The sequence below is a fragment of the Vigna unguiculata genome, chromosome 6 (genome assembly GCF_037176805.1).
Source record: "Vigna unguiculata cultivar grain cowpea cultivar isolate G323 ecotype 2 chromosome 6, ASM3717680v1, whole genome shotgun sequence".
Taxonomy (NCBI): domain Eukaryota; kingdom Viridiplantae; phylum Streptophyta; class Magnoliopsida; order Fabales; family Fabaceae; genus Vigna; species Vigna unguiculata.
In genome coordinates this window covers 2,389,103-2,400,895 of record NC_140797.1, presented here as the reverse complement: position 1 = coordinate 2,400,895, position 11,793 = coordinate 2,389,103, and the positions used below count along the sequence as shown (strand labels likewise).

Genomic DNA, 11,793 nt, shown 5'->3' with positions numbered 1-11,793 from the left:
GTTACCTACGAACACAACTGATAACAAAATAAAAATTTTGCACAAATGAAGAAGAACATTGTATTGAAGAAGAATAGTGGTTTCAACAAAAGGGGTTTCAAGAAAACAAGTTTCAATAAGAGAAATTGATGAAGAACACTATATTGAAGAAGAACAAAGGTTAACGACGACCAAGACTGGTTGAAGAAGATGATGCGAGTTTGAAGACGAAGAACGACAATTAAAGATGACGAAAACTAGTTGAAGAACATAATGCTCACACTTTGCCTTTCTACCTCCCGCTTTCTTTCAAAGAAACATTTCTTTCAAACCACTTCTGCCTCCCTTGCCAAAATGAAACTTCAAAAATAAATAAATAAATAAATAAATGTAGTGTAAAAACCACGTAAGGTTGTGAGATAAGTTGTCAAAAAGTGGATGTCAACATATCATTTTCCATATGTGCAAAATTAAGAATAAAACACAAGATTTTATGGAAAAGAACTGTATTGAATGATGAATCCACAGATAATTAAGAATACATTAACTTAACTCCCATGAATGAGGGAGTTAGCTACTCTTGACATATTAAATACTAGAATGATGATGAAATTGAATGCCTCTAGCCTTTAAAATGCCCTTCTACCGTCAAGAGTATATAATTAAGGTTTCTTTCTCTCCAAGTGTGTTTATTTTTTCCTCTCTCCCCCAAAGGGGAGGTTCCCAAAAGGGATGTTGTTTTTCACCTCTGTCAAGCCCCTTATTTATAGATTTTTCAAATTTGATTGGACCTGCAACTTTGAACTTGATCGATACAGGAATATCTTTGATATATATATATATATATATATATATATATATATATCTTAATCTTCCGAAACTCAATATCTTTGAGATATTCTCTTCAAATATTCTGACTAGTAATTGAAGTAACCAACTTGGTGGATAACTTATATTGTTGATAATCTTTGAATATTCAGTACTCCACTTGAATAATAATCTTGAAAATATTCTTTAATCTTTAAAGATTTCCATTCATCTAAAAGTCTTGCAAATATTCTTCAAATCTTCAGGGATTTTCTCCTAATATGCAAAACCTAAAATATCTAAAAAGATAATAATAAAAGATAAAAATAAACAAAATAAAAACATAATAATGTCAATTATCAATTATGTACTGCACCTAGGCAGACTAATAAAATCGCACGGCCAAGCCCACCAACACATAACCCCGTAAATGCAATTATCAAGTGAAATAACTGGTCAAGCGAAAGCACATAGCAGCCTAGGCTGCCTACTTCAGAAAATAGGACGTCATATGTTAACCACTCCAGACTTAAAGTATTACAGACAAGGCCCCATCTAGGACCCAAACAATGGCCCAACCCACAAGAAGGGCATACATAATTAATAACTCTATAAATACACATGGACCCCAACAATTAAAGGTACGCTTTTGATTAATTCCTTAATCAGAGATTTGACTTTCTGAGAACCCTTTAGCTGACTTGATCGTTGGAGCCCTCTCCGCAGGTAACCCATCAAGGGCCCAAACCGTGTGCATCGACAGATGGCATATGTAGGCCGAGAAGAGGCTAACCTCGAGATATTAAGGATTGAGGTAAGGTGATATTTGTGTCCTTAACATCTCTTATTTGTTTTCGCAAGAACAATTGGCACCCACCGTAGGGCACGAAGTAATACCTTACTAAGCAATTCGCATACTATCGAGAATGGTTTCTACTCGTAGCAGAGCTGGAGTCATGAAGCAATCTGAGGCAAGCCCTACTGCGCCTGCTAACGTGACCCAAGACTTGGCCACCATCCTTGAAGGCCAAGCCAAGATGCAATAAAAGCTTGCTGACCTGAGAAAGCACAATGTTGACGAGATGGAAGCGCTCAAGCAAGAAAACTCGAGGCTGAGAAGAAAGATCGAGGCTGACCCTACCTAGAAAGGGAAGGCCAAAGAATCGTCAAAAGCCCCAAAGTCCTCGGATTACCAGCCTAGTAAAGAAGAAAGCGAGAACAACCCCACTGCACACACTTTCACCACCACTCAACAAACACCCACATCTTTACCCACCACACAAACATTCATCATTCCACCATCCCCAAGCACCCCGTAGCACCCACCCCTGCTGCCACAATCCCCATCCATTTCCTTGTTATAGACGCACCTACCTCATACAATGTCCTCCTTGGCCGACCATCCCTTAACACTCTAGGTGTTGTCGCCTCCACACCCTACCTAGCCATGAAATTCCCCCTCCCATCAGGTGACATCCTTACCATTCACGGCGACCAACGGTCGCACGAATCGAGCTAGTTGACAACACTATAAGCTTGGAACTCCCTTATAGTTGTACTCTCAAATTGGGTACCGACCTCCAACAAGAACAACGCAATATCTTGACACCCACCCTTATCGCCAACACCGACGTCTTCGCCTGTTCAGCCGTAGACTTACCCGATGTTGATCTTCAGGTTGCAGTCCACAAGCTCTCCATTTACAAAGAAGCCAAATACGTCTCCCAAAAGAAGCGAAAGCTTGGAGAAGAACGTCGATTGACAGCAAAAGTAGAAGCCGAAAAGTTACTTAACGCGGGCTTCATCGAGGAAGCCCACTACATCACCTGGCTATCCAATGTGGTTCTGGTCAAAAAATCAAATGGAAAATGGCGAATGTGCGTTGACTATACGGACCTCAATAAGGGATGCCCCAAAGATGCCTATCCCTTACCCAACATTGACCGGCTAGTTGACAATGTAGCCGGCAACAAAGTACCCAACTTCTTAGACGCATACTCTGGGTACAACCAAATTCCAATGGCCATAACTGATATGAGCAAGACCGCTTTCATCACTGACGACGTCAATTATTTTTACAAGGTCATGCCTTTCGGCCTAAAAAACACTGGTGCAACTTACCAAAGATTAATGTACAAAGTATTCAACAACCTAATGGGCAAGTGTGTCGAAGTGTATGTTGACGACATGGTTGTCAAATCACCAAGCCACCAGCAGCATGCACAAGACCTGTCCACAATATTTTCAGCACTACGACAATACAATCTCAAACTCAACCCTGAAAAATATGTCTTCGGCATCGATCGTGGCAAGTTCTTAGGCTTCAAGCTCACACAACGCGGCATTAAAGCAAACCCTGAAAAGTGCACTACTATCATCGAAATGTGAAGCCCCAACAATATCAAAGAGGTCCAGCGCCTGATAGACTGCCTAACCGCCATCTCCAAATTCCTCCCAAAACTAGTCGAACAAACCCAACCCATCATCCAATTACTCAACAAATTTGCAAAGTTCTCTTGGAACGACGAATGCGAACAAGTTTTCCAAAACCTCAAAACCACACTCACATCTCCACCTATCCTCCACAAGTCGGATATCCACCAACCACTCCTAGTATACATCACCGCAACAGATCACACAGTGCGCTGCACTAGTCCAAGAAATCACTGGCGTCCAACACCCCGTATACTTCGTCAGTAGAACTTTGCAAGATCCGAAGACCAGATACCTGCAAGTCCAACACTCCGTATACTTCTGGGGCAAGTTATCTGTTCACAGGGTATTGCAGTAGACCCAAGTAAGATTGAGACAGTGTTAAAATGGGAAAGACCTCAGACTGTAACTGAAGTCAGGAGCTTCTTGGGGCTGGCAGGATACTACAAGAGGTTTGTAGAAGGGTTCTCTAAAATGATGAGTCCATTAACTTAGCTCACTAGGAAAGATCAACCCTTCTCCTAGACCGACAAATGTAAAGAATGTTTCGAGGAGATAAAGAGGAGGTTGACTACAGCTCCAATACTTGCTATTCCAAACACCACTAAGAAGTTTGAAGTGTATTGCGACGCATCCTATCAGGGTTTGGGGTGTGTAGTGATGCATGAAAAGAGGCGAGTGGCCTATGCTTCGAGACAGCTGAAAGTTCACGAAAAGAACTACCCCACCCATGATCTAGAGTTGGTTGCTGTAGTGTTTGCTCTAAAGACATAGAGACACTACTTGTATGGCTCTCAGTTCCAGGTTTTCAAAGATCACAAAAGCCTGAAATACTTGTTTGATCAGAAGGAGTTGAATATGAGACAGCAGCGATGTATCGAGTATCTCAAGGATTACGATTTTGAGTTGCTTTACCATCTTGGTAAAGCACACGTGGTGGTGGATGCCTTGAGTTGGAAGAGGATGCATATGTCGACGATGATGGTGAAAGAGTTAGAATTGATTGAGAAACTTAGAGATATGAATCTGGGTATTCAACTAGGAGAGGATTCCATCAGATGTAGTGTTTTGACACTGACCAATGATATCTTGGAGACTATCCGGGATCAACAAAAGAATGATGATGAGCTACAACAATTTGTGAGTTTGTTGGGTACTAAGAAAGGGAAGGATTACAGGATGGGATCAAATGGCATCCTGCGTTTTAGGGATAGAGTTTGTGTACCGGGAAATTGGAGATTGAGGAAGCAAATCTTAGAGGAGGGACACATAAGTCGTCTTAGCATACATCCAGGTATGACTAAGATGTATAAGGACCTGAAATAGTCATTTTGGTGGAATGGGATGAAAACTGATGTTGCCGACTTCGTGGCATCATGCTTGATGTGTCAGAAGGCCAAGATTGAACATCAACGACCAGGGGGTACTCTAGAGTTGTTAGATATACCACAGTGGAAATGGGATAGTATTGCCATGAATTTTGTGACGCATCTGCCGAGATCTCCAATGGGGCATGATTCAATCTAGGTAATAGTGGACAGGTTGACAAAGTGTGCCGATTTCCTCGCCATAAATCAGAAGTGGTCTTTGGATAAGTTGGCCGAGTTGTATGTTCGAGAAGTGGTCAGGTTGCATGGTGTGCCAACTAGTATAGTATCAGACAGAGACCTGAGATTCACATCTCGTTTTTCGCAGTCTCTACAAGCAGCATTGGGGACCCAATTGAGGATGAGTTTTGCATATCATCCCCAAACGGACGGGCAGTCGGAGTGGACAATCTAGTCGTTAGAGGATCTACTACGAGCTTGTGTGCTGGATCATATGAGAGGTTGGAGTGAGATACTTCCATTGGTAGAGTTGATATACAACAATAACTATCACTCCAGTATAGGCATGACACAATATGAGGCCTTGTATGGGCGACGATACAGGACACCGTTGTGTTGAAATCAAGATGGTGAGTCACTAGTGTTGGGTCCAGAGTTCTTACGATAGACATCTGATAAAGTTAAAGCGATCCAGGAGCGAATGAAAGTGACTCAGAGTAGGCAGAAGTCAAATGCAGATAAGAGGAGACGACATTTGGAGTTTGAGGCAAGAGATCATGTGTTCCTCAGAGTAACACCGATTGCGGGTATTGGAAGGGCTATCAAATCAAGGAAGTTAACTCTGAGGTTTGTGGAACCCTATCATATTTTGAGAAGGATCGGCGCTGCAGCTTATGAGATTGCATAATGTATTTCATGTTTCGCAGTTGAGGAAATACATAGCAGATCCATCTCATGTACTAGAGTCAAACGACATTCAGATCAGGGAAGACTTGACGGTAAACATTAGACTAGTGCAGATTCTTGACTCACAAGTGAAAAAGCTGCAGCGAAAGGAGATAAAGACAGTGAAAGTACTCTGGGACGAGGCTACTCAGGAGAGGACCTAAGAGATCGAGGATCACATGAGGCAATCTTACCCGCATTTGTTTCCTGGTAAGTACTATTTTCGAGTACGAAAACCTTTAAAGGTGGGGGAAATTTAAGACCCGAGAAAAATAAATAAATAAATAAATAATTATTTAATAAATGCGGTTAGTAGAAGCCTTTAAGGCATTTAATGCGGAGTGCTATGATGTTGAAAAGTACTAGCTCAAGTAGGTGAGAGTACTTTGATTGTCTGAGAGGACTTGAGTTCAAGTCCTATGTATGCCAATTGTATGTATTTAATTTTTGCATTATTTTAATGTTATATTTGAATGTGAGTCGTGATAATGTAATCCTAAAATTATAGGAATTATCACGAAACATCATTGGTTGAATTGGTTGAGCGTTTGCTTTGTGATTGAGTGGTTCTGGGTTCAAACCTTGCTAAGAACAAAACTAAACTTCCTTTTTGCCAAATTTTCTTTTGGCATGGTTATGAAAGGGCTTAGAAGCCCTAACAGCCAAGAGAGGCAGCTTAGGGGACTAAAAAGGTACTGCTAATAATCATTCAAAAACCATTACACCTATTTTGAATTAATTTTTGTTTTATGGGTGTAAAGGGTGATTAAGAGTGTATTAACATAGAAAGAAAAGGGAATTAGGGGAGAGGAAAGGCCTGTAACTTCATGTGAGTCACTAAGTAGAGGAGTTAAGCTAATTGGTGCTAGTTGTAGAGAGAATTGGGTTGTGGAAGCCATTTTTGAAAAAGGAGCAAAGGTTAGAAGAGTTTTGGTTGAAGAACATCCCTCCAAATTCGAATTGAGCAAGGATTCCAGGTAAGGGGAGTTGTTTACGTTGGTTTTAATTGAATATAATATATTGTGACTTGTATGAACTGAATTGCATGAATTCCTTGTTGAATTATGCTATTTCTCGCAAAATTCTGGGTTTTTGCCCAGAAACCGCCTTGCGGGCATGAAGGTGGCTCCAGGCAGCACATCAGTTTTGCCCAAATTATGGGTTCTGCCATGAATTGCCTGGCGGCGAGACGGAACCAACATGTGATGTGTGTGTTTTTCACTGTGTTGGTTGCGTTTTTGTATAATTCGTGATGTACTAATTTTCCAATAGGCTCCTTTGTGTGTGTGTGTGTGTGTGATTGAAAAATATCATGATATTCCTAAGGTTAGGGTGATTTCGAACTATAATGGAGATGAAAGCAAGATGAATCAAATTTCAAATTAGGGAATTCAATGATTATTGGGTTTTTGGGGTATAAAGATGTATATGAGGATTTTTGTAGTGCGTAAGGTATAATACGATTGGGAGTTGAGTTGATAAATTGTATGGGGCTTGTTGAGTTCTGATAAGAATGGGAATCTAGGTCAAATTCGGGATAATTCGAGGTTCTAGTAAGTGCAGAAACATGAACTCTCTAGCCAGGTTCTGATACGCCGCCTAGCGGCTCCTTGTTGGCCGCTAGGCGATGACGGTGGGTATACTAGTTTGGGACAGTGACACAGTTGGCTACGAGAGGGAAAAAGCTTTGGAGAATTGGAAGGAGTTGTGAATTTAATGGATATAAATGGGAAGATTAATGCATAAGTGTAATGTGAGGAATAGATATTTTAGAAGGACAGTGGTAAAGGGGTGCTAAAGCATAGTTGGAATTAAAGTGGGAGTGGTATTAGGAAATAGAGGATGCATTATTCTGATTGGGAGTATAGGTACTGTAAATGATGTACTATGCAGGAGTACTTTTGGAGAAGTGTGTTATTGATGCACCAATGGCTAAGTTATGTAACATAATGCGTAAAGACTTAAGGGAAAAATAAATTGATTAGAGGTAGTGGTACTGTTGTATGGAAAATAACCAATTAATTGATTGGATGTGCTGGATTGGGTGACAATGGTGTTAAGTTAAAACAAATCTTTGGAGAAGGTGACAATAGGCTAGCTAAATGCCAAGTCATGACTAGAGTGAATTAGGAAAGTGGATTACAAGTAATGGACCATATATGGTGTGACAAGACTTCACTAAACCGAGAATGAAGAATAAGAGAACATGATTATCTTAGGGAAATTTTGGTGGTATAAGTCAATATGCTATGTTATGTGCAAGAAAATTAGACAATGGGTATGCTACTGGTGTAGCGCTTGGCGACACGGGTGTGTGCGCCAGGCGATAGAATCAGCATCAGAGGTCCCTGCACCGCGTGACACCTGGCAGCAAGGTGTAGTCCGCCAGATGATAGCCCTTGCAACAATGCATCTAGAAGTAACTGGCGCCCAGCGGCAAGGTGTGAGCCGCCAGGCGGTCTGCACTGGTTTCGCTTAGCGGCGCTTAGGCTGCACTAGGCGATGAAGCTGCAGACTGTGGCTTGTGTGTGTTGCATTTAAGCAATGATGCTATACTTGGATTAGGGGATGTTGTGCCATGAGCGGGTAGGTTCATGGATGGTGGTGAGCATGTGATGATATGAGCGGGTAGGTTCATATCTAGTTACTCTCGTGTGGGGATACGAGCGAGGTAGGTTCGTATGTTGCGTGCTCACACTTGAGAGATGCTGGGTGCAGGGAGGTACGTAGCTAGTGGATCACATGTGTTGGACTAGGGGCGGGCAGGTCCGTAGAGCAGGACTACGAGCAGGGAGGTTCGTAGAGCAGGACTACGAGCGGGGAGGTTCGTAGAGGCAGGACCACGAACGAGCAGGTTCGTGTGAGCATCATAAATCATGAGTCCAAGGCTAACTACTTGTGTGTTATAAAGGATGAAAATCTTTGAGGATTAAGGTATTGGCCAAGAACTACTTAGGATGAATAAAATGGGTGTCTTACTTATATTCTGTTATTTTATATGTTGCTCCTAATTTTATAAGCTCACCCTTTTCTGTTTGTGATCAGCGATGATCGTGTGATTCATTACACGAGAGCAGATCGGGAGCAAATAATGATACATGTGATGTTGTGGATGCACCGGCGGCGAAGTGAGGGCTAGCTTGGGACTAGAGCTAGGGATTTTACCGTGTTTTCTTTTAATAATGTAATGGATTTTGGAGCTTGTAATAATTTTATTACTATTATTCCATAAATTTTGACACGTGGTTTAACATTTTAAATTTTTCCCGCATTTAGGAATAATAATATTTCGACGATTGAATTTCATTTTATATCTTTATTTATTTAATTAAGTAATATTCCTTAGGGATGTTACACGTAATGAGGGAGCTCCATGAAGGCATGTGTGGATGCCATTCCGGTGCACGAACCATGACCACCAGAATACTCAGAGTTAGCTACTTCTGGCCAACTATGGAGGCAGATTGCCACACCTTTGTCAAAAAATGCATACCATGTCAGAAGCATAGTAACCTCATCCACAAAAACAAGAACAACTCCATTCCATACTCTCCCCATGGCCTTTTGCGAAATGGAGAATGGACATCCTCGACCCCTTCATCCTAGGGAAAGGACAAGTGAAATTCCTCATAGTAGGCATTGACTACTTTACCAAATGGATATAAGCTAAACCATTAGCCACTATCATAGTTCAACAGGTCTAGCAGTTCGTCTGGATAGATATTATATGCCGCTATAGCGTGCCGCACACCATCATAACTGACAATGGCCGACAATTCATAGATAAGGAGCTTACTAAATTTTATACCGGCCTTAAAAATCAAACATATCACCAGCTTTGTAGAGCATCTGCAGACCAATGGCCAAGCTGAAGCTGCCAACAAAGTCATACTAGTTCAATTACGAAAACGCTTGGATGGCGCCAAGGGCCGATGGCCGAAAGATTTGTTGGAAGTACTTTGGGCCTACAGATGCACCCCCTAGTCCGCTACAAACGAATCCCCCTTCAGCTTACTATACGGCGCAGAAGCAATGATATCGGTTGAGATTGGCGAACCTTCTTTGTGCCGCCAAGTATACGATTCAGACCAGAACCAACAAAATATGTGTACCCACCTCGACCTATTGCTTGAATTAAGAGCCAAAGCACAAATTCGTAACATGGCAATCAAACAAAGGGCAGCCAGGAGATATAATGCAAACCTATGCCCACAATCGTTTGTGAAAGGAGACCTAATCTGGAGAATGGCCAGCAGTGCAAGAAAGAAGGATGGCAAATTCTCCGCCAATTGGGATGGACAAATACGTGATGATGCAGGAGGAGATGCCTATAAGCTTGAGCAACTTTTAGGAGAAGAGATACCGAATACGTGGAATGTATCTCATCTTAAATTATATTTTAGTTAAAACTATTGTACCGAACACTTGTAACCTTGGGTGTACTCTCTTTTTAAGGCTATTTATGGCTTCCATCCTCTCACTTGTGGATTTGCTACCACTTTCCACATCTTTTGACTTTGTTCACAAAGAAGGGGTAGCTAAATATGATTTTACAAAGAAAATGCATGAGAGGGTTAAAAGTGATATCCAAGAACAAATTGAGAAGTATGCTAGATAGAACAATAGGGGAAGGAAAGAAGTCATTTTTTAGGAAGGGGATTGGGTTCGACTTCCACTAAGTAAAGATAGGTTTCCTAAGTAAAGGAAGTCCAAACTTAACCCCCGAGGATATAGTCCCTTTAGTGTGCTTAAAAGAGTCAATAATAATGCTTATATGCTAGATGCCCAAGGATTATGAAGTTCACGCCACCTTTAATGTCACTAACTTAATTCCTTTTCTAGGTGGAACTGATGATGAAACAGACACAAGAGGGAGGGGATTATGAAATGGCAAAGAGGATACAAGAAGAGAGGATTTTAGCCTTGGTCTCCAAGTTAGCAAAATTTGGTTTTTCCTTCTCATTTTGTGAGACACCAACAACAATATTCACCATGCTCCTATGCGTACAAAGGAGAGACTTGCAAGGCAAGTTCACACTCCTCTAGGCTTAAGAAACCCTAATTTTAGGTGCACACCGCTTGGTTCAAAACTAGACTCATCTTCTTTTAGGCCCAAACTATATTACTAGGCCTAAGCTCAAACTATGACCCAAATACAAAGCCGAAATAAATGTGTTTTCTAGTATGGCTCAAATACAAGGCCCAAACTATGTACCCTAATATTTTAAAGACGTTATTTGATCTTTTATTTTCTAAATAAATGTATGTATTTAATAATAGGGAGTGGTAAAACTACCTTTCATAATATATTTTTATATTATTTAGTTACTTTTAAATACATTAATTATTTTTCAAATTAACTAATAAATTATTTATAAATTACCAAATATGTAAATTTACAAATTTAGTTACATAATAAGATTGTGTGATAAATAAGATAATTATGATATTTTTTCTAAATTTTATTTTATTCTTAAATATAAGTATATCTTTTAAGTTCATGCAACCATTAAGACTAGGGATGTTGTGAGACCTCTTTTTACTACTATTTCTTTCTCCTCTTTGCAAAATACACAGAACTCACACTGCCATTTTCAACTCTTTTTCTCTCCACCACTAATGAGGCTCCTCCGTCGCGGTACTTGCTGGAAAGCCTCTTCCAATCAGTGTTCTACTGATTGATCCTCGAGGAAGGCAAGGCAAATGCAACGGAAGGCTTAAGACTAGCGATTAACACTCGGATTGCTCTCATATCTCACTGGTTTCATAAACCCTAGGCAGTGGAACCTAATCTAGGGTTTAGGGTGAGCTGATGAATGGGGGGAGTGATCTCAACCGAATGTATCATTCATCAAAGCTTCTTTACAAACAAACGACCCGCACCTTTTATAGGTTAAGGGCAGCCAGGAAAACAGAAGGGAAAAGGAAACCTTCTAACAGCAACCTAACGGTGAAAAAGGGAAAACGTGAGTAAAAGCTCTCTAACTCTAGCATAATGAAAAACTAGGTTAACGGTTGGTTGTGAAGAACCCGTGAAGGTGTGAACCCTAGTAGAACAAAGATCAGCAACGCGTGAAGATGAAACCTTAGTTGCGTTGATGACACACACGTGAGTACAAGCAAACCCTATGGAAGAAATCAGGAGATGGGCTTCGTGAATAAATTGTGCACATGTGGAAAGGAATTTGGGCTGGCAATGAAATGTGAAAAGAACATCCCTTGTTGCGCTGCAAGGATTGGTGTGCTGAAAATGAGCCCAGAAAGAATTGGACTACACGCAAGGCCCATGTTGGAAGATGTT

The 11,793-nt window shown here is 40.9% G+C and overlaps 1 protein-coding gene across 1 annotated transcript; it reads left to right on the top strand.

The window, feature by feature from the left end:
• The first annotated feature begins 4,077 nt into the window (after positions 1–4,077).
• Positions 4,078–5,057, top strand: LOC146885382 (uncharacterized). Its single transcript, XM_085674681.1, has 2 exons — positions 4,078–4,513; positions 4,915–5,057. Exons 1-2 carry the CDS (start codon positions 4,078–4,080, stop codon positions 5,055–5,057), a joined length of 579 nt encoding a protein of 192 aa, XP_085530807.1.
• The last annotated feature ends 6,736 nt before the right edge of the window (positions 5,058–11,793 follow it).

Excerpts from the sequence above, each read along its gene's own strand:
- LOC146885382 (XM_085674681.1), top strand. The coding sequence starts at position 4,078 with ATGAGACAGCAGCGATGTATCGAGTATCTCAAGGATTACGATTTTGAG. Across the intron at positions 4,514-4,914 it reads TCGTCTTAGCATACATCCAG|TCTCTACAAGCAGCATTGGG; the intron begins GTATGACTAAGA and ends CGTTTTTCGCAG.